This window comes from Tasmannia lanceolata, unplaced genomic scaffold, assembly GCF_043159265.1.
Source record: "Tasmannia lanceolata isolate RefF3 unplaced genomic scaffold, GAP_Taslan_0.1 ptg000016l, whole genome shotgun sequence".
NCBI classification, from domain to species: Eukaryota; Viridiplantae; Streptophyta; class Magnoliopsida; order Canellales; family Winteraceae; genus Tasmannia; species Tasmannia lanceolata.
In genome coordinates, this window is record NW_027518693.1 from 11,473,806 (window position 1) to 11,501,280 (window position 27,475).

General features: G+C 39.3%; 1 protein-coding gene across 4 annotated transcripts in view; it reads left to right on the plus strand.

Moving 5' to 3' along the window:
- LOC143849197 (rho GTPase-activating protein 6-like) overlaps nt 1-27,475 on the plus strand; it is a 52,308-nt gene that overhangs the window by 10,762 nt on the left and 14,071 nt on the right. For all 4 annotated transcript variants that reach the window (XM_077358260.1, XM_077358261.1, XM_077358262.1 and 1 more), the window contains exons 9-21: nt 798-917; nt 2,025-2,102; nt 2,335-2,390; nt 2,541-2,610; nt 3,440-3,524; nt 6,663-6,906; nt 10,803-11,015; nt 12,977-13,303; nt 13,647-13,696; nt 16,781-16,841; nt 16,949-17,032; nt 17,530-17,643; nt 17,727-17,896. In XM_077358260.1, coding sequence (XP_077214375.1) covers nt 798-917; nt 2,025-2,102; nt 2,335-2,390; nt 2,541-2,610; nt 3,440-3,524; nt 6,663-6,906; nt 10,803-11,015; nt 12,977-13,303; nt 13,647-13,696; nt 16,781-16,841; nt 16,949-17,032; nt 17,530-17,643; nt 17,727-17,896 — 1,672 coding nt within the window. The remainder of the gene's footprint in view (nt 1-797; nt 918-2,024; nt 2,103-2,334; nt 2,391-2,540; nt 2,611-3,439; nt 3,525-6,662; nt 6,907-10,802; nt 11,016-12,976; nt 13,304-13,646; nt 13,697-16,780; nt 16,842-16,948; nt 17,033-17,529; nt 17,644-17,726; nt 17,897-27,475) is intronic.

A 27,475-nucleotide genomic window follows, 5' to 3' on the forward strand; every position in this document is an offset into this window, starting at 1 on the left:
GTACAAAGCATATGTCCAGTTTGGAAATTTTGAGCCCTCAACCCCCATAGTCATGATGAAACGACGATGACAAAAATCACGAGGGTGCCACTTGGATAAGCTTCAGAACAAGCTGATTGCCCATGATTTACGTAATGGAGAAGTAGCTATTGCCTCATGTCAAGCTTTTTCATGACCGATGGGTTCATTTATCATGCATTTCTTGATTTCTTTTGTTTCTGTTTACTCCTAACCTATGTTTCATGGATTCTTCTGAATGGGCGAAGAATCTGTGTCAAACACGTCTCGGAACCCAATACTTTAGGATTCACGAAGGCACTTCTAGGTCTCTTTTAATTGTTTTTTCCTGAATATTGCTACGACAACCTTACAATTACTGCATGTTTTTAGTTTTAACCATCCTAATAGTATTATTTTTATATTTTTATATGAAAATAAAACATTATATTTACTAAGCTATTAAAATTTTCATATAATATTTATTATAATTAAAATTTCTGAATTAAGTAAAATATTTTGGTGAATCACCACAAATCTTTCTTTTTGAGGTTTGCCGAATCTGACACTCGATACTTGTGTCGGATTCCGACACTCGTACGCCTACTGATGCGACATAGCTCCTAATGAATATCCATTAATTCAAGGTCTTTCTTGATCTTGATTCTACATGGAGTGTTCTTCCATGTTTTTGGTTTTCAATTACAAATCATTTGATATGGTTTATTGAACTTTGAAGGGCTTCCTTCTTTTTCTGTTAACTTGATTGAGGCTTTTGATTTTCTGTACTTCTGTTGCAGGGAAGGATAAACGGCCTGTGAAGTCCATGGTTATTGGTAGGCCAATTTTACTTGCTCTTGAAGATGTTGATGGAAGTCCATCTTTCTTGGAGAAAGCCCTTAGGTTTATCGAACAGTGTGGTAAACTCTTTTCTGTAATATTTTGAACGTTTTCTTATTGTGACCATGATACTACCCTAGAGTTTCATGCACTGCATAGATTTTCCTTCACTCTTCAGTGGAGTAAAGTACTTTTCCTGACAACCTTTTCTACTGAACACTCTTTTGGATTTAATTGGCTATTATCCATATTCTTCTAGTTTTCATTAGCATATCGTTGGTATCCTTCCTGTCAATCCAGGCCCTAGAGATGTTTTTTTCTACAGAGATACCTCAATTAGGAATATGTTTTCTACAAAATGCTGTTGGAGTAATCTTTCTCAGCTGTATTTGCTACTCATTATGAGTTAAATACTTGTAATTTGAGAAACAGGACAAAGTAGACACAAACATGGTTTAAAATTTCGACCGAAATCTGAAATTTCGGATTTCGGTGGAGACCAACACCGAAATTTTGGAATTTCGGTTTTTCCGAAATTTGACCCCAAAAAACTGTTTTTTTAATATTAATTTAATATTTTACCAAAATTTCGACCGAAATTTAATATTAAATAAAATATTCATTTCGTGTTTTGTACCAAAATTTCGAGTACCGAAACCGAAATTTTAAACCTTGGACATGAAAGACCTTATTTTCATTGAACAAAGGGAAAATAAGGTCAGAAACATGGGGAAAATCAGAAACCTAGGGAAAACTTTTATTGGAAGTATGTGGAAACATCTTGAACAATGTGTTTTCCTGGTTCGACTTCCATATGCTGGAATTTCTTGAACATGAAACAATATGACTTTGTTTCCTTAGTAAATTCACCATGAACTTTGGAGAAACTGGTAACATAAACAATTTTACTATAAGAACCATTGGCTTTGGATTGTTTATAGCTCCCCACATACTTTGGAAAGGTTCCACTTTGTATTGTTGCAGTGGAACCGTTGGCTTTATTAGGATGTGTGTCTGTTGTGCAGTTCTGAAATGTGCACGATAGAGATTCCTTTGGTCTATTATTACTATAATAAGAACCATTTTATAGCTCAGTTACTTACTTACTAAGTGCTCCATCTATGTAGTATGCCTGGTCCGAATTAGGCATATTTGTAAAACTGATTATTTTAATATTCATTCAACAGGAATCAAGGCAGAAGGGATCTTACGGCAATCTGCTGATGTTGAAGAGGTTGAACGTCGGGTTCAGGAATATGAACAGGGTACATCTGCTTGGGCTTACTGATGCACTCCTTATTTTGTTATGAGTTTACTTCCATTCCAGTCAGTCCTGCATTTCATATTTTGTGAAATTGAAACTCGTTTGATAGTTTCTTGTCAAATTCTTTTTGCATTTTGATTTGGAGCATTGTATCTTATGTTGTATCTTGAATTCATTTCAAAAGAAAACAAATCTATATCGTGAATTCTTGATACGATGCTGTTCATTCTCAGGAAAGACCGAGTTCTCTCCAGATGAAGATGCACATGTTATTGCCGATTGTGTCAAGGTAGTCTCTTCTAAACCACGTGCTGGAAAGTGGGCAACACTTCATCATATTGCTTCACCATTTCATAATAATTCTTCCTATATTTTTAATTTAATTTTACTAACTATGAAAAAGGTCTAATTAGTTTTTGTTTTTCGATACTGGTTCCAGCATATTCTTCGAGAGTTGCCTTCATCTCCAGTTCCTGCATCATGTTGCACCTCACTATTAGAAGCATTCAGTAAGTGTGGGAGTTAATATTATTTCCCAATTGCATGCTTATTTTTTACCATGTCTGTCACATATGCTGTAACTACTTTGTTAAAATTTAATATTTGGTTGGTTTATTGCTTCATGTACATTGTATTGAAAGTGCTAGCTGGCGTTGGGTGATACTGGCCGAATAACTAGGTATAGAAGGAGGTGATAGAAATGCTGGGTTGGGTCCATCTCTCTTAGTTTACAAAAGCAAAATAAATTGGATTATTTTTGTCTAAAAATATGGATAACTTGCTAATATGTCTATACAGGTGGACATATTAGCATTATCTGTATGTACTTAAATCATATATGTACTCTATTGCTTTGACAATTGCACGCCCGTTATTTAACACTTCACTTTGGATGGTGATAGTTTATTACAAGGGAGTGAGGATATTGATTCCCTATATATGTGTGTATACATGGATAGGCGTACACATGATGGACTATGGGCAATCCACTAAAGAGGTTTGAATTTCTCAAGAGCCTTAAACTTGGGAGATCTACCACTTTGGAGGAATGGTTTGTAAAAATACTGTATATCCTTTTATTTTCGGAATAAGTATATAGAAAATTTGCTTGAACTGGTTGGGATCATGTTACTTATCATTTTTGAGTGGGATTGGTTGATGATCTTGTGATACTTGTTTGTTAGCTAGTGTTGGACAATTTAATGTGTGGATATAAAATATACTACATCATTCGTCAATGTTTCATCTTCTACATATTCATTTGTATTAATATTCTTTGTCAAAATAGTTGACATGTTTACTTATTTTTGGTTGGCCAACTTTTGCAATGATGACTAGGAAAAGATCGTGGCTCTAGGGTCAATGCTATGCGTACTATAGTATCCGAAACATTTCCTGAGCCTAATCGTCTCTTAGTACAGAGGTATTTTTTGCCCTTGTCTCTGTTATTAATTATTTTAGTTATTATTGTTGTCATGTATCTTTGCTAAGTCTGTTGACTTGGCTTGATAAAACTTGATTTCATACATGTCCATCCAATCATGATTGTTGTTATCTGAACTCTTAACCTTTCCCTTCCAGTTAAACTTTTTTTTTTCTTTCAATGATGGAGTTTGTATTCCCAATATTTATTTTTGATGCTGAGCAAAGTCTCATGAGGCATTTTTTGGAACTTATTTCATGTTACATTAATTTTGGGATTGTACCCTTCTCCACGCCGTGACACTGCACAGAAAAAAGGGATTTCTGAGTGTAAATGCTGTCTGTGATCATCCAGTCATACATATTCAGCCACTCATACATTGATTTACTAATTACTATGTTAACATGGTCTAGGTCATGCATGTGTACAATATAATATGAATTAAAATGATTAATAGATGAATTGCTGAAAATAAATAATTTCCACTGTCATACTATATGCATGACTTATGCAGCAAGTTGCCTCATGCCATAAATAAACCCGACACTCAAGCAATCTGCTGGAGAAGCAGAGTCACATACTCACATCTCTTACAACTCTCATGTTTCATACAGTGAACAACAATGTGTTCATCTGTGGTGTACTGCCGTGTATGTGGAATTGTGAATGGTATTTGGAAGAAACTACTATGAAAATCATGTAGTCAATATAAAATCAGTAACCACCCAATGATACATTTTCAAAGGCTTATGTATTGAGTCTACTTTGTTAACGTGATCTATTACATGCATGTAAATGTGTATTTGCCTGATTGATTACTAAATGGCTGAAGATAAAACTTGCCATAAATTGCAATAATTAAGTCACTTGCATGATTTCTCGTGAAAGTATATTCTACATCATCGAACAAGATAAATCTTACGATAATTTTAAAGACCTCCTAAAACCATTACATTAAAAAAAAACAAATACTAAGTCATGTAAATAGGGTGGCGGAACGGAAATTGAGGTATTTAATGGATGTACCTCGCACCCTCCTCTTTTAGATGAAGGTAAATAGAGTGAGGTGGTTCTTACCATGTGTTTTCTTATCAACCGTCTTCCCTTCTCCGTGTTGGGTGCCCGTTCTCCGTTTTCCGTCCTTCACGCTTCGGGTGTGCCATCTCCATCACCCCCTCGAGTCTTGGGTGTGTTTGCTTTGTTCATAGGTTAGGTCTTGGCTTAGATAAGTTTGATGCCCTTTCCGAAAAATGTATCTTTCATGGCTACTCTCGCATACAGAAAGGGTATAATTGTTACAGTTCAATCCTTCTGCGCACCTTTGTCTGTTCTGATGTCATCTTCTTTGAGGCCCTTTTCTCAATGTGACACCAATCCTGTTCCTACGCTTGGTTTGCATCTTCCTATCCCTGGTTGCATGTGTCTCATTCTCCATTGCAGGTCTATTCTCGTGGTCCTTGCTAGATTGTGCTCGCTGATCAGACCGCATCTCTTTCGGCACCACCTTACACCAATCCACCTCCTCCTTAATCTGGCGGATCCGACTCAGGTATTGATCTAACTTCTGCTCTCATCGAGTCCCTTATTGCTTCTCGGACTCATTCTTGCTCATCTTCTCATTCTATCTTCCATTTTGTCTCTTATGACTGTGTTTCTCCCTCGTAGTTGAGTTTTCTTTCATCTTTGTCATGTATTACGCTTCCTAAGTCTGTTGCAGAGGCATTAGCTCATACAGGTTGGCGCTCTACCATGGAGGCTGAGATGGAGGCCTTTGCCTCTTAACCGTACGTTGGAGTTAGTTCCACTGCCTAAAGGTGCCCAAGCTGTTGGTTTTCATTGGGTGTTTACTGTTTTTTATAACCTATTATGGATTTGTTGGGTTTTCCTAACAATTTGTTCTTCCCTTATGCCATTCTATGGGTAATTTGAAGGAGAGTAATGATTGAACTTTTATATGCTTAAGAACACCTGCCTGGAATATAGTGAATATGATTAAGAGCTTGAAAATCCAATGTATTGATGCAGAAGGAATTTTGGGTTTGATACAAGAGTTGGAATGCAATTGGAAGTGATTGAAGGCATCTAAACTGTTGGAGGTTGATGACCAGATGAAGCACCTATATTGACACTCCTAAGCTAAACTTTGATGGGAGCTCGGTTGGCTGTTGAAGTTTGGGATGGAATTGGAAGTTGTTGAAACTTTGGATGCAAATTGGGCTAACATATTTTGGACCAGATCAAAGACTCAAATGAAGAAACTCCTGTACTTTTGGAAGAATTATGGAATTTTGGTGAAGATCTAGCCAAAAATCTAATCTTGTTGATGACATATTGGATTTGAGGAGATTAGCTTACATTGTTGATGGGTTTTGAGTAGGGGTCCAACTTGGGTCGGGCTCAACCCGATTTGGGCTCGGGTTCGGTTGGCATTTTCTCGGGTTAGGTTGGGTTAGGGTTGGGAAAACCCAACCCGATTTAAATTTGGGTTGGGTTAGGGTTGAGCCCTTGGCAACCCGACCCGACCCAAACCCGACCTCCGTCTTCTAATTTTATCATGATTTCCTCAGGATTATGTTTTTCTTTCTTGTATTTTTCTGTTTGGTTGTAGATGAACCCGATCCCAACCCGACTCAACCCAAACCCAACCCGACTCAACCCGACCCGATTTGGAGGCGGGTTGGGTTAGGGTTGACCATCCTCAATCCGAGGCTCGGGTTGGGTCGGGCTAGGGTTGAGGGAATGCTATCTCGGGCTGGGTTAGGGTTGGCCTCAACCCGACCCATCCCAACCCAAGTTGCAACCCTAGTTTTGAGGAGGCCATATGTATGGATAGTAGCTTGTGTCATTGATGAAGTGTTGGATTTGGCCAGAGGTGTATAATTGTCATTCAATCATGTTTTGTGTGACAGAAACAAGATAGCTGTCCTGTTGTAATTATGTTGTCTTTTTTCTTTGTAAATGAAAATTTCATTTCTCAAGTCAAAACAAAGATATTATCTGTATGATAAAGTTATATTATGTTGTGGGTTATTGTGTCTGATCAAAGTTGTGTTCTCTCTTTAGTCATAATGTTCTCTCTTTCCCTTCCATTTCATCTAACCGCCTTTTGAATTATGTTTCCCCTTCTTTTGAGTTCAGGATTCTTAAGATGATGCAAATTGTGGCCTCTCACAAATCAGAGAATCTGATGTCAACATCGGCCGTGGCAGCTTGCATGGCTCCCTTACTTCTTCGCCCACTTCTGGCTGGTGACTGCTTGGTCGAGGATGATTTTAGTATGGGTGGAGATGGTTCTATTCAACTTTTGCAAGCTGCAGCTGCAGCTAACCATGCTCAAGCCATTGTTATAACTCTGCTAGAGGAGTTCCACAACATATTTTTGGTAAGTTTCCTGATCATTTCAAGAAAGTGGGAATTTGGGAACTATTTTTAGATACTTATTTCTTATTGTCTATTCATTATGATAGATTTGCTATTGAACATTGCTGACGGAATTTCCTTCGCCCACTTGGCTATAGAAGTACAATTCTTTTTTTTTTATTATTTATTCTCATGAACAAGATGCGACCTTGTGCTAAAACGCTAAATTCTTTACCACGGGAATCATTTATAATTTAGTTTTTTCCTCTTATTAAGCTTCTACCTTTAATGATCTTTCTTTGGATTGTTTATTCCCAGATATGCTTCTTATTTTCTTTGTAGTTTGGTCTCGTGTTTTTTATTTCAGAGCAATTCTCCATGTTTTCTGTTGAAGTCTTGGCTTCACTTTTAAGGGTGTTGACTTCCTTTTGTATTCTTTTAAGGTCATAATAAACGTATGCTGACTTATAATCGAATAGTATGGGTCATAGTTACCGGATTCGTCATCCGCCCTCCGACCCGCGATCTGGGGTCGCATGATCCCAAACGTGGTTTGCTAGCGACCCGGATCGCCAAAAATGACGACCCGCAGCGACCCACCGGAGAGAAAGAGAGACATGCATATAGAATAAGGGAGAGATGGAGAGAGAGCTACAAATTTTATATATTTTGGGTTGGATTAGGACTGGAGCTTTCTTTTTGAAAAAAATATGTAGGGCATGCATGAGATTTTTTTATTTTATTTTGTTTATTAGATGGATGTAGTATGGAGTCTATGGACTATGGAGGGATATTCATATATTCCAACGGGAACTTTCTTTATGAAAAAATATGTATGACATACATGAGGTTTTTATATTTTGTGTATTAAACGTATGTAGTATGTACTATGGAATAATATTCTTGTACAAATATATGAAATTATATATGTGTGTGTGTGTGTGTCCGAATTAGCGCTCCTAGCTGACCTGCGACCCCGAATAGCGAACCAACATAGCATACCTTCATCGTACCGCGTACCAGGCTACCATCGTACCCTGTACCGGAACGAACCGCGTTCTAGGTAACATTGGTATGGGTCAACTTTTGTAGGAGATTTGGAGTTTTGAAGCATATGACTCAGTTATTGGTGAAGTTTATCAAACCTGCAGTTATTGCAGTCTTTCTGCTACATATATGGAATTTTTCGTGTTTTTGTTTTCGTATGAAAAATATAATGAAATCTGCCGACTCAGTGCACAATTGTTGTATTTAGTGAGAATCAGAATCTAGAGGCTAAATATTGCTTGTGGTTTGAGTTTGATAGCTGTTTTTCCGAAGAAACCAGTGTCCGTATCCCTTTGGAACCAGCATATCCCAAACAAACAATGGTTGTGTTTAATGATAATCAGAATCTAGAGCCCCGGTATTGATAGTAGTTTGAGTTTGAGAGCTGTTGTTCCAAAGAAAACCAGTGCTGTTATTCCTTTTGAAGCAGTGTAACCATAATTTTAGTATGTAAAAGTTCTTCAATCATACTTATTTTACATAGAGCTCGTATCTTTGGAATGAGGTTAGTTTATTGCAATGATTTATTTTTTTGAATGGCTTTATTGCTCTTATTCATGTTTCTTATCTTTATGCATTTCTTCAATGACGATTACAAGGATAACAGTTCACTGTATGATATAACTTTTTTGGATAAAGCTTGGACGGATTTGTATTGTTATAATTTGATTTTCAGTGTACAGAGAATTTCATTCATCTGAAATTCATATGTGGGTGAAATATTTTCATATCCACGTATAACAGTTAGTCAAAGGTTAGACCACGATATGGTCAAATTACTATAAGAATAGGACTTGAGTATATTTGTTACATTTAGTGATTCTGCAACATCCACTATCACATATCTCCAATGCTCGCAGTATATTTGTTTTCAAACTTCACCCAGCACCTTACATGCAGACATCCATTGGTTTATTGTTCTCTTAAAATCCTTGCATCTGCTCAAGAAACACCTCTAAGGTAGTTACATTTTCTTGAATCACCTTGGAAACAAATGATTCACCCCATTGGCTTTTGGGTTCACCGTCTTTACCATCATTAGAGCTTATGTGAAGAAGGTTTCAGGTTTCGGTTTCGGTGTGTGCTTCGGTCTCAACGGAAACAGAAACATATCGGTTTCGGATGAAAATTTCAGTGGAAATCTTGTAAAATCACGGAAATGTATGCAAATGATGGGCATTGAGGATGAAACTTTAAGAAGTGCTAGAATAAGAAAAAATACACACTCAAAAACTATCACATAAGCCAGAAAATACCCATAATGGTTTAACATCATAGAACATCTAGTGGCATACACTATCATACATGGTTGATAATTTAGTAAATCTCACATTTCAAATACAATTCATATAAATATTACACATAATTCATACCACATTTCACATGCTATTCATATAAATATAATTATGTAAAACATGCTAACTAATACACTTACGATTTTGGTTTTGGTATGAGTGTTGGTTTCAATATCCATTTATGTGGGAATGGAAATGGAAATATTTTGAGTGTTTCATGTTATTTTCAGAGGAAATTTAAACCCGTGCATGTGAAGTATGACACAAGAAGGCTGTGGTATGACCTTGTTAGCTAGTATCGTTGAAGCCAAGTTTTAAACTTGACCTCTGTTTAAAGTATTGTTGGTGCAAGCGTTGAGAAAGTGACATCAATTTTTGCTCTTATTTTTAAAAAATTGAAGGGATGACTGGGTGCTGTTAAGACAGTGGCACGGTGCACCACTGGCCGCAAATGGTGGTGATCATGGCCCACCCCAGACATAGATTAGGACCATATCTCTACTTTTGTTAGGAGTCCTATTTCTGCCTTTGTTAATGTATATGGGTCTTTTGCAACCCGAAGAGAATGATGGAGAGACAATGCACCGCTGGCTGGACATGGTGGCGTGCTGGTGACAATGTCCAAAACACAACGAGAGAATTCCTTCTACTTATATAGATTAGGAACCTATCTCTTCTTGACATGGTGGCGATCATGGCCCACCCAAGACAATGTCTAAAACACAATGAGAGAATTCCTTATACTTATATAGACCAGGAACCTATTTCTACTTTTATTCGGAGTCCTAATTTTACTTTTATTTATGTTATAGTTGTTATTAGATTATTTATGTTAGGTCTTTCAAGCTGGTTGACAATATTTGGTTGGTTTAAAATGGAAGTTGTTGGGCTTGCTCCCCATAGACGCGAGTTCAAGTCCCCTCGGAGTTACCCGATGGACGTGGTTTACAGGTGATTGCGTGCATCCATAGGGATCAGTCCCTCCCTAAAATGGGGTGGCGTCCGTGGGGATACCCTATGTCATAAAAAAAATCAAAGTTGTTAAAAGTAGGAAATCTAGGCTGTCTGGTAACTACAGTTTTTACTTCTTATCTTAAAAGATGAGGTATATCTGTTTTAGATGAACTTTTATATTGGAATAGAAATATCATGTAGAAGAGAACAGGGGTTTCTTCTCCTTTGTGACTTGGGTTGGACACTAAATTTTTTTTTTTCTGATCTTGTATTAGCTTTTTTCTTCGGTAATGTGTTGCATCACTGCGATAAAAAACATAATTGTTCCCTTTTATGTTTCTGCTAATAAGTAAGGTACTTTCATGCTGCTTTTCATTTCTATAATTGTTTGTGCATTAATGGATGGGAAATGAAAAATGCGCCCCTTTTCTTTACATGGGACAGCCAGCTCCAGCGTACGTGGCAATCGTCACCGTTGAATGCTTCCCACATGAAGTACATCAGGCCCCTTGCAGTCATAGATACACTAGAGCTGACCGTCCCAAGTGAAAAAAAGTGGGCGGATATATCTATTCCCCATAATTTGAGTTTTATGAATTAACAAGGATGGATATTTGTGCAGGATGGCTCCTTTTCTCCTGAAATTTACTCTGGGTCAGAAGATAGTGGTAGTGAGGACAATGAGTTAACCGAAGATGAGATCCTGGAAGATGATGGATACCATGATGCACAGCATGACCTTGAATCAGACACAGAGGATGACCCTGAACGTTCACTAAGTGGGACTCTCAGTGAAAGCAGTGGAAATGAGGGCAGTGATATTTATGACAATAAGGTCTGCACCTTCTTCCTAAAATGGTAATAAATTAGAATTTAAAACCAATGTTACCTGGAACGCTGTTCGTTCCGGTACGTGGTACGGGAACGGGTACGGGGTACAGTGGTAGCCCGGTACGCGATACGATGAGGGTATATATATATATATATGAGAAAAGTGTCTCTAGTCGGCCGACTAGAGAACCTTCTCTAGTCCGCCGACCCAAAACACAGTGGGCCCACAATGTTTGGATGATCCAAAGCATTCATTTGATAGGCCCTGACATAGATAGGGTGTGCCCAAAAAATCAGTTCCATAGGACCATCTTAACCCTTCGATTTGTGGAGCTAAAAATTGGGCAAATTAGTGAAGTTTTATACCCATCCATTTTAACCTCCACAAATCGTAGGGTTGGGATGATCCTATGGAGCTGATTTTTTGGGCACACCCTATCCATGTCAGGGCCTATTAAATGAATGCTTCGGATCACACAAAAATTGTGGGCCCGCACTGATTTTTTGGCGGACGGACTAGAAAACTTTTCTAGTCGGCCGACTAGAAACATCAACCCCTAATTTCATATCTTTTTACAAGATGTCATTCCATAGTACACACTACATACATTTAATACACAAAATATAAAAAACTCATGTATGTCATACATATTTTTTCAAAAAGAAAGTTCCCGTTGGAATATATGAATATCCTTCCATAGTCCATACTACATCCTTTTAATAAAAAAACCTCATGTATGCCCTACATATTTTTTTTTCAAAAATAAAGCCCTAGTTCCAATTCATCCCAAAATATATAAAATTTGTAGCTCTCTCTCCATCTCTCTCTTAGTCTATATGCATCTCTCTCTTTCTCTCTCGCGGGTCGCCGCAATTCGTCATTTTTTGTGATCCGGGTCGCTAGCGAACCACGTTAACATGAAGCATATAATAAGCCTTATTGGAAGCAAATAAGAATGACAAAAAGAGTAGCATTGTAGGAGGTTAGGGAGGAAGGGTTAATATAGGTAAGGATTATAAGTAAAAAAGAAGACTTCGTAATTTATCAGAATTACTAGTTTTACATGTTTTATTCATATTTATCTAATGCTGAGTTTTTGGAAAAAGTTCCACAGAATTTCCATTTGAAACTTATGATGAGTTTTCAAGTTTTAAGTGCACCTTTTTAAAATAAAAATAAAAAATAAAAATCCTAGCATTATCAAAAGGAGAAAATATTCTTTTAGGAAGAAGTAATCACCTAAATAGGAAGCGTACTCTTAATTAGGAGGAAACGCATAGGAAGTGCGCATCCCCTAAAATTTGGGAAGCGAGAAGAACTTAGGGTGTGTTCGGCAACTATTCTTTTACGGGATTTTCCCCTTTTTTAGGGGTGGAGAATGATGAAAGCCAAAGAAATTTCAAAAATCATGTTCGGCTGCGTGACCCGCTAAGGTCCGTTTCCAAAATTTCTGCTACTTTGTCGACTAAAAAATAGGATTCCTCGAAGCGATAAATAACCGTTTCTAAAATTTCTCATCACTCCGTTTCCGCCCGATTCTTTAGGCGAGAATGAGAAGTGTTGCCGAACATGCCCTTAGCTTCTGAAGCGTCTTTCTGTGGAAGCGAGTTTCCGTGTAAGCGATCTTCCCATCTAACTAGGAAGTTTCTGGTAACTATGTTTAAAACTCAGCAATGATTTCAAGTCTTTGGGGTATCTTGTTCACATCAGTGTTTCAATAGCACTGTAAGAAAACTTTTCAATCATGAATGTTGAAAATTAGACTCGTACCATGACCGATGTGCCCTTTCTATTTAAATTCTGTCAGTCACATTTTATAGCATTCAAAAGTTTAGTTGATACGGTCTGTTTTGATTTCTTGTTCTTCACATATAACATTACTCGGCGCTATTGTTGGTTCTCTATTTGCATATGAAATAATCTCTTTAAGTACCATATTTATGCAAGTTTCCTTGGAAATGTAGGATTTTGAAGGTCATGATTCAGACTCCGAGTCTCCTAAAAGCAATGAGGATTTAGATGACAACAAGCAACCATCAAAAGGAATTCATACCCCATTGTCTCTCCATGATAGTGTACCGAGTAAAGGCAATTTACGGAGTCAAAGTGATAATTATTCTTCTATGTCTGCTATTGGGTCTCGTGAAGTTTCAGGTGGTGTCCCTGCTTCAACAAGTCCAAAGCTTAAATCAACTGGTCTAAATCAATCTTCAAGCAATACAAAATCCACAAGCACTTCAAAAGAACCTGTGCCCAGTGTCAAGTGTCGAACTATCTGGGGGCGTACCTCTGTGAGTATTTTGCATGTTCTCTGGTTATATGTGAGACTTAAGTTTCCTTTCATCAGTCTCATCTGATCAATCATGCAAATTACTTTTTATTTAGAAATATTTTACAAAAAGATACTGAGTTAAGTGCAATTTTCTACTTACAGATTGGGTCATTCTGAGCTTCTTAGTTTTGGAGCATCTTATATTTCCTTGATATTTCTGAATCACTTAGCGCTGTCACATGTCATTTAGTTTCTGAACAAATCTTTAATTTCAAACTTTGATACTTCTAGGTATTAGAGCCAGGGGCTTATTATGTGCCATAGTGATTGAGACTCAGCTTCTTTTGTGCGTTATTTTCCAGGCAAGGAAGAATCTTTCTATGGAATCCATTGACATATCCATTGAAGACGAGTGAGTGACATAGCATAAATTGCATGAAACAAATATTTAATTTATTTATATCCGCTGTTAGTTTTTCAATCTTTCTTACATCTGGAAGGCTCAATTTTTTTGATGCTTTGTTCTGTATTCCTGAATCTATTGTTACAATTGCATGATTCTCAGCTTTTGAATATCTGAGAACAATATTTTTATAACCATGGTTTTAAATTTCGGCCGAAATACCGATATTTCAGATGGGACCGACACCGAAATCACATAAATCTGAAAATTTGGAAAATTCGGGAAAAATGTCATTTTAATTTTTTTTCTGAAATTTATTTTTTTCCAAAATCTCGGTAATTTCAGCCCTATAATGAAATTTTTTTTTTTACTGAATTTCGGCTGAAATTTAGGTTTTTGCTATGTCCGAAACCGAAATTTTAAACCTTGTTCCTAATAATGTAGCACCATGATCAGCTAACAACATCATGTCTAAAGGTTCTAGGTGGACCTCTTGGCACATATACTATTTTGTTATTTATTGTTTTTTAATGTCATGTTACTTTTTTTTAATGTTTTCTTAGACTAAAAAAATTCTTCATTGCCTGTCTTTGTCAGTGTAGATGTCCTTGAGTTGCAGGCTAGTTTTTTAGTTGGGACTTGGACATGTGTGCTTGTGTTGGACTTGGATGTGGATCTCAAGCACAAGAAGTTGAAATGCTAAAAAACGGGTTCTATAATACAAAGACCATAAAAAATCAAGAAAAAAGCATGAAAGCTTGAAAGCAAAGACATTTCAAAAGAACAAACTAGGTTAGGTTGTTCTTATTTTTCCAAAATTAACATTATTCCAATTTTTTTATCTGAGAAACACACATATAATTTATTTAAGCTGTGAAGGCTTGTCATGTGGCTCCTTGATTAGTGCAAATGATGGCATCGATACTGGACACACCTACAACCCCTCATATCCACTGTTTGTCCCATCTTTTGAACCAATGATGGCAACCAAGGCGCAAGGGATAATCATTTGTCCCTTGGGCAAGTGATATTATCATTCTTCTTTTTTTTATTTCTTGTTTGATGACTTTTAGTATTCCTTACTAGTTATTTAAAGACTTTTCCGAGTTTCTTCAACTTTATTAATTAGATTGTGTGTATCATATTTAAGTAATAGGTAGTATATATGCATTTTCAGATAAACTTTGTTGTGCGTTAGTGAGTACATTCATACATCTATATCTTCAATGTGTTTTCTAAGTAACGGATACTACCATTTTTGGTATTTCTGCATGGGTTTATGCATGTTTATTTTCTGAAGCGTTATTGCCAATTAATATTCATACTAAACTGTGAATTTCGTTATTAATTAAAAAACTCTAAGGAGAGGCAACAAAAAAAAGAGAAAAAGCTTTCTGAATTAATATTAAATAGTACGATTAATTAAATGAGAACTGGATATAATAAAAACCAACAGCTTTGAGTTGTGACACTAGAATCTTTTTGAAGAATTATGACTTCCATGCATGTCACAAGGCATCTCCACAGTCCACATATATCTGTTGTGAACATGGTTTTAAATTTCGGCAGAAACTTTTTGTTTCAGCCGAAATATTTCGGTTTCGGCACAAACTGAAACGAAATTCACATGAAGTCGTTTCTTAACAAGATTTCGCCGAAATTTCACCGAAATTTCACCGAAATGTTGCTCAATTTTGGACTTTTTTTACAAAATTTCCACCGAAAATGAACACCAAAATTTATGAAATTTCCACCAAAATAGCCGAATTTTCAATCAAAATCGCCGAAATTGACACCGAAATTTTAGAGATTTCAGTCGGAATTAAAAAAATAAACAAAATCATAATCATATTTTTAGATGATTTCTGCCAAATTTTCAGCCCAAAACTGAAACATTTCGGTTTCGGTGGTGGCCGAAACCAACACCGAAACCAAAATTTAAAACCTTGGTTGTGAACCATAGTGACACCACCAACAAATTTAAAAAGTTTTTTCACTTGTTAGATAGGTTTTTACCTAATGGGCCCTATTATAAAAAGAAACAGTGAGGAGATATAAATATTCCTAACAGTATGGAAATGGTATGAACGAATAATGAGGGCAATATAATCTTGTATCATGAGCTTCTAATGCTATAACATAATGATCATCACGTATACAGAGATGACTTGGGGATATGTAAGTTTATATTCCGAATGCTTCCCCTCAGGTTCAGTGTTGGTGATGCTACAAGCACTGCAATATTTTAAACTTGTCAATCTCGTTTGACTTTGGTACGGATTCTTTGTAGATGTTCCACACTTCCACCCATGGGGGGAAAAACACCTAATTCATATTATTTGCTCCCTTTGAAATTAATGGGCTGAAAACCGACTCCATCTAAGGAATATTGTTGCCCGTGCTCATGATTAGAATTAAGTGAACTGCAATGCTGATCGGCTTGCTCACTCCGGGGTTGACAGAGACGAGGTCTCACTTTTTTACTTTGTTCCTCCCTAAGGATCTTTATTTATATTTTTGTTTTTCCCTTTTTGGTTTGGATTTTTCTTGTTGCTTCCTTTTGGTAACCTTCTCGGCCTTTCTGTTCCTTTTGGTTTCCTTGAGAGTTAATGAAATTTCATTAAAAAATAAGATCTTGAGCAAGATTAAGATGTCAAAGTATTTGAAAATGGAATGAGGTTTGATTAAAAATGGTCTGTGCGGTTTTCTTGAGTTATTTGATCATAAGAGCAACTTTGACATTTATATAACTATATGAATATTTAGGGGAGGCTGTATCTTAGGATTTTTTATTTGATGGCAAAAAATCCGTTGTTTTGCGCCATCTCTTGTTGGTGACACAATGACAATTTCTGGCACTCTTGGCAATTATTGAGAATTTTGCACTTTGGTCTTGTGATTTTGTAACTTCATGGCTAAATTAGCATCAGCTTGTGTCACATAACCCATTCATTCAATTCCTGATTTTTTTATATTAGTAAATGTGTTTGGCGTGTATCATTGAAAAAATGTTGGAAGGTAAATACTCAGATGGTCAGACTTGGATAGGATAGTTAATTTTACTTCAAATCTAATCCAATTGATACTATTCAGCGAGGCAATTCTGAAGCTTGAGCTGACTAAAGTTGACCTGCAGAATAAAATTGCCAGAGAGGTATACCTTTCACTCAAAAGTTTTTTCCTAATTGTCCTCGTAGTAAGTTATTAATGAAAATGTTGGCATCTATATCCTTAATGGTACATGTATCATTTCATTTACAGGCGAAGGGGAACGCGACTTTGCAAGAAAGTTTGGAAAGAAGAAAGCAAGCTTTGCATGAGCGTCGATTAATTCTTGAGAAAGATGTATATACGAGATTCTACTTTCCCTGTTAGTCTGTTCTTACATACAACTGCAGAAATTTCTTATCAAATTATTATGCACATACACAGATTCCTATTTCGTCCTAACTGGTTAGAATAAATATGAATCTTCGATGGATAAGAAGTATCTTTCTTATAGTAATTTTAAGGGTACATTTGCCAACTTGATAAGAGCCCAACTGTGAAAATTTTAATCTCAACTACTTGTAAACTATTTAATCACACTATGCACCTGTCTAATTTAAAAAATTAAGTCTCTGAAGTTAGTCAGTTAATGTCACGAATTGAACAAACTGATGGGAGGTCTAACTAATATAGAATATAGAATTCAGTAACCTTTAAGGGACAGACTTCATTTTTTTTTTGCAAAATAAGACTGTATCATGTGTTAATTTGATACTATTATGATACCATGTTTTTACTGTTTTGGTTCTTGGCATTGAGTTTGAATGGTTCTGATAAATACATTTTCACTATAGGTGCTAAGACTACAGGAGCAGTTGCAAAAAGAGAGAGATCTGAGAGCAACTTTAGAGGCTAGGCTGAACATGCCTCTGGGGCACTTACCTATCTCATCCACAATGGATAGCAAGGTTTGTTTGGCTCAAGTTTAGTAATTTTTCACTTTAACATTTTGGATTGCACTCCAAATTTATTGTTTGTATTTTTGCTAAAGACAAGGGTAGAGCTCGAGGAAATTGCCCTTGCAGAAGCAGATGTCATTACTTTGAATCAGAAGGTTGCTGATCTTAATGTGCAGCTTAGTCAACAGAGGCAACAAAACTATAGTTCTGTATGTGAATCATGCAATGAACACCCACATACATCCAATCATCAATGTACACAGTAAGATTTTTTTATTCTTCACCTATTTCTATTTTTTTTTAATGGACCGAGATGGTAAAAAACAAGAACAGAGAGGAGAGATACAGGCTCTACAAAAGGGAAAACAATAGCACAAAAGATAGAAAATCAAGGCGGCAGGAAATCAAACTGCTCCAAATGAACCCGATTCTAGCAGGCTTGTCCACCTCGCTATTGGCAGATCTCTTAACATGATGGAAGGAAACACTAGAGTTGCCCACTATGTCTCTTGTCTCATTAAATTAATCCGCAAAGCGCTAAGGGAAAACATGTGATCCGTCTAACCATCGAATCACATTGAGAGAGTCCCCCTCCACCACGACCCGATTAAGTTACTCTCCCATTTAAAGCTTCGACCCTCTTCACTTATTTCTGTGTGTGTGTTGATTTTCACCTTTTTCTTGAATCTGGGCACTGTTCTTGCTTCCTCAAATGGGGTGATGCATTACACAATTTTGATTTTTGAACTACTCAAGAAGTGTCACTTCTACAAGATAGAACCACATTCGGAATTTTAGATGCATTGCTTAATTTTCTATATTTTGGAACCTTATATAGTTATCTGCCTTGATTTTTTATGCAGTCTATTGTGATAAGTGCCTTCATTGCATTATATTTCTTTCCTTTTCCTTCAAATGGCTTATGAATATATGCATTTGTGTAAACAATGTTATGCTGTTTTCATTTTCACATATATCGGGATTTGTTTTTGTCACAAGGGAAAGGAGAAGAACATGAGGGAGAGGAGAAGTATTCATATGGTTCAAACATTACACATATTCTAATAACCCCCTCAAGCTGGAGATAGATATTACTAATACCCAACTTGGGACAAATATGTACGCTCTGACTTCGACTAATTGCTTTGGTGAATGCATCAACTAGCTAGTCTTTTGGTGTCATATAGGGTATAGATATTTCACCATACATGACTCTCTCTTACAAAATGGCTGTCTACCTTATTGTGTTCTCTTCTCATAGAATACTGAATTGCAAACAATATGTGAGGCATCTTGATTATCGTAGAATATTTTCACTGGGCGATCACCAATAAAACCAATCTCCTGAAGTAAAATCTTCAACCATGTCAACTCACAAGCCGTGTGACCCATAGCATCATACTCTACTTTTGCACTAGATCTTGCGACCATACTCTGCTTCTTTCTTACTTCGCCGTGTAACCATGTTACTCCCAACATTGGTACAATAGCTGGTAGTGGATTTTCGATCTGAAGGTGATCTAGCCCAATCAAAGCCAGTATAGCCCTCATTGTAAATGTGTCAATTTGACCTCGACAATACCCCTCGATCAAGAGCACCCTGAGGTATCTCAATATACGGATCACAACTTCCCAATGTGGGACTCACCTAGTTTGCACATGAATTATGTAGTAACCTCTTCACAAGAACATCATACAAACAGCTGTAAGCCTGTAACAAATCATACGAACACCAAGGCAGCCCTAACATATCATATGAACAGCCCCTCTATTACTTCTTGGTTGAGGAAGTGTTCCCATGATTCTTCCAACCACACGCTACTGTACAACGATAGTTATTGTTAGAAGGTATTAGAAGATGTATTACATAGTGTTACATAGCCTAAGGGCATAGTGGTCATTTGTATGTTCTCTTTCTATATGTCAAAGCAAAGGGAAGTGGGCTTCACTTCTTCTTTTTCTCTTCTTCTCATTCTCTAACATGGTATCAAAGCCCTAGATGTTTTTGTGCCCTAGGGACCATTGGAGAAGCCCCCCTTCCCCTTCTTATCTTCTTTCTCCTTCTTTTCTCCATTCTCTTCCTAACCCCCCCTCCCTCGCCCATCTTTCTCTCTTGCCCCACCACCCAGCCCCTCTTCCTCACCCCGCGCCTCTCCCTCTCCCTCGCCCCACCTCCTCCCTCACCCCACCTCCTCCCTCCCTCGCTCCCACCCAACCCTCGCCCAACCCCTCTCCCTCGCCCCACCTCCTCCCTCCCACCCAATCCCGCCCCCCCTGCCCCTTTTCCTCTTTCTTTTTCCCAACCCTCTCTCTCTCCCTCCTCCTCCCACACAACTCTCTCTCTCTTTCTTCCCATTTTTCACCCTCCCTTCTTATCCCTCATAAACCCTTAAACCCTTAACCCCCCCTTCCTAAGTTTCTAACCCTCTTTCTCCCTATGGTCTAAATTTCTTTCCCTCTTCTTTTCTTCTTTGTTTGCGACTCCAACCTTTCATCTTCTCCATTTATGCCCTGAGGCCATATTATGTCTTCGTTTTCTCCTCTCATTCGTCGGAGTTGCGTCACATTATCTCGCCACACATCGTGGTCTCTTTACGCCCTAGAGGCATTCTCCTTTCCATTCTCTCTTGCCTTGCCGTCGTGTGTTGTGTCTATTTCACCTTCGTTCCTTCTATGGACCCCCTTACTAAAGAAAATCCCTCTCTCAGACAATTCCTCTCCTCTTCATCGGGTGATGCATCCTTCCTCCTGATGACCACAGTCAAACTTGATGGTTCCAATTACATGAATTGGAAAGTGGCGGTGGAGGTTTATCTCATTGCCAAAAGGAAGGTCTACACCATATGTCGTGACCCTCCTGCGGCTTCGAATCCCACTTATGAGCAGTGGGAGACAGATGATGCTCATATCGGTAGTTTACTCTGGCAGAGTATGATCCCACAAATTTCAAGGGCTATGATGCAGCTTCCGACTGCAAAGAGGATTTGGGATCATACTGCAGTTATGTTTTTTGGCATGGGTAACCTCTCCCGTATTTGTGCCACATATTCTGAGTGGATGCATCTTCGGCGTGGCGACACCCCTCTTTCTACAAACTATGGCCAGTTCGTCTCTCACTGTTAGCAGCTCGATGTTTTCATGCCCTTGACGACAGACTTGGCCATCGCCGCACAGCAGCGGGATCAGCTCCGAGTTGTTCAGTTTCTTGAGAACTTGGGCCCCGAGTTTATGTCTTTTCGCCAGCAGATTTATGGTTTTGGTACTATGCCTTCCCTCGAGGAGGTCTATCAGCGGGCTCAACAGTGTCTCGGTGCGGCCTCTCTTACTCTTGTTGTTTTTTATGGTCCTGCTACAGCTGCATATGCCGCAGGAGATCGGTTTGCCCGTGGTGGTGGGACGTTTGGCCAAGGCCGTGGCCGTGACTCTAGCTATGGCCGTGATTGTAGTCGTGGCCGTGATTCTGGTGGCAGGGTATAGTGGCCATCCTCGTCCATATTGTACACATTGCCGGCGCGAGGGTCACCGTGATGAGACCTGTTATGTGCTACATCCTGAGCGTTGTCCCCCGCAGCCATCTTATTTTGGGCGATCAACGCACCTTTCTACTCTCGACGACTCTGACCCTCGGGCATCTTCCTCCGGCTCCAGTCCGGTTGTACCATCTTTCACTCATGCCGATTATGATGAGCTCCAGCGCCTACGCTTGGCCACCCACCCTCCCAGTGCTGGCTTTGCACAGCCAGGTAGCACCCCTGCCTCTCTTCTTAGTATCTCGAGCTCCTGGATCTTTGATTTGGGAGCCTCGAACCATGTGACAGGTACTTCATAATCACTCAGTTCCTTTAGCCCTCTTTCATCTCAGTCTATGACCCTCGCTGATGGCTGCACTAGTCCCATTTCTGGTACTGGGAGTACCTCTCCCTATCCTGGTCTTACCCTCTCCTCTGTCCTTTGTGTTCCCCAGTCTCCCTTTAACCTACTTTTAGTCAGTCAGCTCACTAAATCTCTTAACTTTTATGTCTTATTTTATCCATCTTACTGCTTATTTCAGGATTTTGCGACTGGGAGGACGATTGGTAGAGGACGTGAGGTAGATGGGCTATATCGTCTGGATGGTGTTCCCGCACGTACCATTTTACACAGCTTTGTTGATACTTACCAGTGGCACTACCGCCTTGGTCATCCATGCATTGAGCGCTTACGGCACACTTCTATAGTTTATGTTCCTATTCAATCTTTTCAGTGCGAGGCCTGTGAACTTGGAAAACATCACCTTGTGTCTTTTCCCTCTAGGCTTGTTAGTCGGGCCTCACCCCCTTTTGCTTTAGTGCACTCTGATGTATGGGGTCCTATGAGAACTCCTTCTATTTTTGGATATAGATATTTTGTTGTTTTCATTGATGACTATTCTCGCATGACTTGGTTGTATTTGCTTCGAGATCGTTCTGAGGTTTTCTCTGCTTTTCGTACTTTTCATTCTGAGGTTACAAATCAGTTTGATTGTACCCTCAAATGCTTGCGCACAGATAATGCTAGAAAATATTTCTCCACTACCCATGGGTTCCAGGATTTTCTTTCCAGTCGGGGTATTATCCACCAGTCTTCTTGTGCTCACACCTCTCTGCAGAATGGTGTGGCTGAAAGGAAGATGCGATCTTTACTCGATGGGGCTCACTCTCTTCTTATTCAGATGCGAGTTCCCAAGAGCTATTGGGGTGATGCTGTTCTTACTGCATGCCACCTTGCCAACCGGCTTCCATCCTCGGTTCTTGGTGGCTCTTCCCCCTTTACTGTGTTATACCCTGGTCATGACCCTTTTCCTATCACCCCTAGGGTCTTTGGGTGTGTGTGTTTTGTTCACCACCTTGGTCCTGGCTTCGATAAGCTAGACCCTCGAGCTGAACGGTGCATCTTTCTTGGGTACTCCCGTACCCAGAAAGGTTATCACTGTTACAGTCCTTGCCCGCGTCGGTCCTTTGTGTCTGCCGATGTCACATTCTTTGAGTCTGAGTCCTACTTTGTATCTTTTTATGAGACTCCTTCCATAGTTCCTGACTCGGACCTTTCTCTTCCCCTCCCAGCCCTTCCGGCTCCTCTCCTCACCCCTCCTGTATTGGTTCCTGAGACTACTCCTGTTTGTGATCCCTCCTCTTCACTACAGGCTCCTGAAGCTCCTAAGGCTCCTCCTCCGGCTCCTACGCAGACATATCCTCGTCGGCCGCGATCTACAGCTCATCATCGTCGGCCGAGATCTACAGCTCATCCTCCTCCACCCTCGCCCTCGCCCTTGCAGCTGGAGATCCCACCTTCCACATCTCAGGTACCCATCTTCCCTAGTTCTACTTCAGATTCTCCCATTGCTTCTCGTACTCGTTCTCACAGTACTGCTCATCCTATTTCCTCTGTTGTTTCATATGATCCTCTCACCCCTATGTTTCGGAGTTTTGTTTCCTCTTTGTCCTCTGTTTCTTTGCCACAGTCTTTACCACCTGCTCTTGATCATCCGGGATGGTGTGCGGTCATGGATCTTGAGATGCAGGCCCTCTAGACCAATCAGACATGGGAGTTAGTTCCTCTTCCTCCTGGGGCTATTCCAGTTGGTTGCCACTGGGTTTATGCTGTCAAACACTTACCTGACGGTACTATTGAGCGTCTTAAGGCGCAGTTGGTGGCCAAAGGATATACTCAGACCTTTGGTGTTGTTATTTAGAGACTTTCTCGCCGGTTGCCAAGATTTCGTCGGTTTCCGTACTTCTCTCTCTTGCCATTACACATGACTAGCCTCTGCATCAGTTAGAGGTCAAGAATGCCTTCTTACATGGTGAGCTTACTGAGGAGGTGTATATGGAGCAACCTCCTGGGTATGTTGCTCAGAGGGAGATGTCTTCCTCAGTATGTCGGTTACTTAGGTCTACATATGGCCTCAAACAGTCCCCTAGAGCCTGGTTTGGACGATTCAGTGATGCTATCATGCGATATGGCATGAAGCAATGTGCAGTTGATCATTCCGTCTTTAGTTCTCATTCTACTGTTGGTTGTGTGCTATTGATAGTATATGTCGACAACATCATCATTACAGGCAGTGCAGTGATTCAGAGGGGATATACAGGCTGAAAACCTTCTTGCAGAAAGAGTTTTCAACCAAAGATTTGGGCCGTCTCAGATACTTTCTTGGCATTGAGGTTGCATATTCTACTAGAGGTCTCTCCCTCTCACAGAGGAAATATGTTCTAGATCTTCTTGAGGAGACAGGTCACCTTGGAGTGAAACCTGTGTCTGCTCCCATGGACCCAAATGGGAAACTCCTTCCAGAAGAAGGAGATTTATTAGATGACCCTGGCAGATACAGGAGGCTGGTGGGTAAGCTCATATATCTTACAGGCACTCGTCCAGATATATCTTTTGCTATTGGTGCAGTCAGCCAACATATGAGCTCACCCCGTACTTCTCACTGGACAGCAGTGATTCAGATTATTTGCTACTTGAAAGGAGCGCCAGGTAAAGGCCTCCTATTCAACAAGCATGGTCATACCAGAGTAGAAGGCTTCTGTGATGCAGACTGGGCATGATCTCCAGCAGATAGAAGATCCACCACTAGATATTGCACCTTTGTTGGTGGCAATCTAGTGTTGTGGAAAAGTAAGAAGCAAGTCGAGTGCCGAATCAGAGTATCGTGCTATGTCTCATACCAGTGGAGAGCTTATTTGGTTACGTTCTCTCATTTCAGAGATTGGTTTCTCTTCATCTGCTTCAGCTCAGCTTTATTGTGACAATAAAGCTGCTATTCATATAGATACCAATCCGGTCTTTCATGAGAGAACCAAGCATATGGAGGTTGATTGCCACTTCATTCGCCAGAGGATACAAAGAAGCGAGATTCATGTTTCTTTCACGAGATCAACTAATCAGTTAACTGATGTATTCACAAAGCCCTTAAGCTATACAAAATTGAGTGACATATGTAACAAGCTTGGAATGTACAATATATATATATATATATATATATATATATATATATTCCAGCTTGAGGGGGATTGTTAGAAGGTATTAGAAGATGTATTACATAGTGTTACATAGCCTAAGGGCATAGTGGTCATTTGTATGTTCTCTTTCTATATATATTAAAGTAAAAGGAAGTGGGCTTCACTTCTTCTTTTTCTCTTCTTCTCATTCTCTAACAGTTATTAACCACCATTCATAGAGAGGAGACGCCGATCTAAACTGAAACACCTAGTTTGATTTGCACCAAGAACAAAAGAGAAAAAGAAAAGAGAATGTAGTGGAAGATAGGAGAAAGGATTGAATCCTTCAAACCCTATGTTCAAATTTCATGCTCTAATACCATGTCACATGTGAAAGAAGGAGAAGAAGAGAAAGGAGAGGAGGAGAAGAGGAGAAGAGGAGGAGGAGGAGGAGGAGAAAAGGAGAGGAGATTCGTAGTTTTCAGAAATCAAACCCATGACCTACCTCATGTATTTATACCAATGAGATGTGTACAAATTACATTATATGCCATTATTGATGGGCCCATTATATTACTCGATATTCTAACATTTCCAATGAACTACGTATATCATGTTCATGTATACGGATTCGAGTCACGGAAACAGCCTCTCTGCAAAGCAGGGGTAAGGCTGCGTACCTCTAGCCCTCCCCAGAGCACAATGGCGAGAGCCTCGTGCATTAGGCGGCCCTTTTTTTATCTGTGATATGACATTGGCGAGAAAGGACAGCCAATATGCAAATGCAATGAAAGTAGAGATCTACACCTCATAACCATATACATTCTTGCACTAGTAGATAGAGATCGACACTTCATAACCATATTCATTCTTGCACTAGCCAATACCCATATGCATTATTGCACTAAAAGGCATGCATCTTGAAGAGTTAAACAAAACACCTGGAGCTGTTAAGGATCAGATTGTTCACTTGTTTTTGGTATCCCGATAAAGATTTCTGTGTATTTGGGCTCTGGACTAAGGGTGTCAATTTTGGCTCGGGCTCGGAAGCTCGCTCGAGCTCGGCTTGAATCCTTAACGAGCCGAGCCCGAGTTAGGCCAGGCTCGGCTCGGCTCGGCTCGTTAAGGCTCGTTAAGAATTTAATATATTTAAATATATATATTATATATTAATATATACATTAAAAGGGTTGTCCATGGAGTGAAAAGGGGGGGCAAAATATGTCACTTCATTTTTGGAACCCCATTTGTTACTAGGACCACCCCCCATAGTGTAAAAAAGTAGTCAAATTACACTAGTAGGGCTGTCCAGGGAAGATGAGGGGTGTGAACATAATATAACCCGAGCTCGGTAAGGCTCGCGAGCCTGACCGAGCCGAGCCGAGCCTCACTTGTGAGCTTAACGAGCCGAGCCGAGCCTGGCCAAGCTCGGGTCGGCTCGGCTCGTTTACACCCCTACTCTGGACGCATAACAATGGAGGAAGTAAAGAGGACAAAGAAATAGAATGAATCTTAGATAAATAGGTTGTTGTCTATGATACACTTGGGGAATCTTATTTCTCAAAAAAGAAGGAAGGAACAATGGGATGTCCTGGAGGATGTCTTAAAGTTGGGTCGAGATACACGGGTTTTTGGATTTTATAAATGTTTAGTATCGATAGTCCCAATGCTCTCTGGTAGTTCAGGGTATGCCCTGAATTGCCTATTTAGATACTATGTAATGGTCCTAGGGGCTTCTTGTCCCCATTGTACTCTTCATGGTATCAATATATATGTCACTTTAAAAAAAAAAAACACCTGGAGCTGTTAGACTAGCTCTCTGTGTGTGTGTGCGCGCGCGCGCGCGCGCAATTTCCCACATTCTTTAATTTTTCCTTCTTAAATTTGATTGGGCTTGACAATCTTGATATTTCTCATTCTTGATTCTGCATTTATTACATTTTGCATTTAGCTAGCACCGTTAATATTTAGTTGATAGATCAAAGTTCTTATTAGAGAATATGAGATCTCACTATTGTATGTTAGTGTATATGAGATCACCGGATGTCCCGTTGGATTGTTTGGGTGTTGGATTAGGTCACTAGACTAGTTGAGGTAGCTAGGTTACATTAGGATTTTTCTTATCTTTATTTCCACATTTATCATTATCTTGCTATGTTTATCCCTTTGAGCATTTAATTTAAAAACTCACTAAGGCTGATTGTAGTCAAGACCCAAATGCTAGTGAAATACCATTTATAACATGGTATCAGAGGGAATTCATCTGCCTAGCCTCGACAAACTTATAGATTTTTTTCCCAAGTGAATGAAAATGGCTTGAAATCCTTGCCTGCCATGACTCTCTCCTCTCAAACCATTCGCCTGCCCTCAATTGATCATCACCATTCGATCTCGCAGTCGCCGGCCCTGCATCACTCATGATTGACCGTTTTCGCTCCGACATCATTGCTCAACTGCTGTCCTCGCGCTTTGCTGCCTCCACTAGGTTCTCCTCCACTGTCATCTTCCTTCCATCAATTCTCAACTCAACTCAACTCAACTAAGCCTTTGTCCCAAACTAGTTGGGGTCGGCTAATGAATCCTTTAGAAAATTTTCATGAAGAAGGTGAAAGGGTCTACCCGGCTCAAATTGACTAAGTCTAATCTTGACACTAGTTGGGTTCGTCTACATGGATCATTTTCTTCCATTCTCTCCGATCCAAGGTCATGTTCTCTGTTATGTTCCTAGCCCTCAAGTCTTTCCTCTCTGTTTCTACCCAAGTTGTTTTCGGTCTGCCCTTACCTCTTTTTATTCCATCAACTTGGCACGAGATACTTCTTCCCACTGGAGCATCCAAAGGCCTACGTTGAATATGCCCAAACCATCTTAAGCGGTGCTC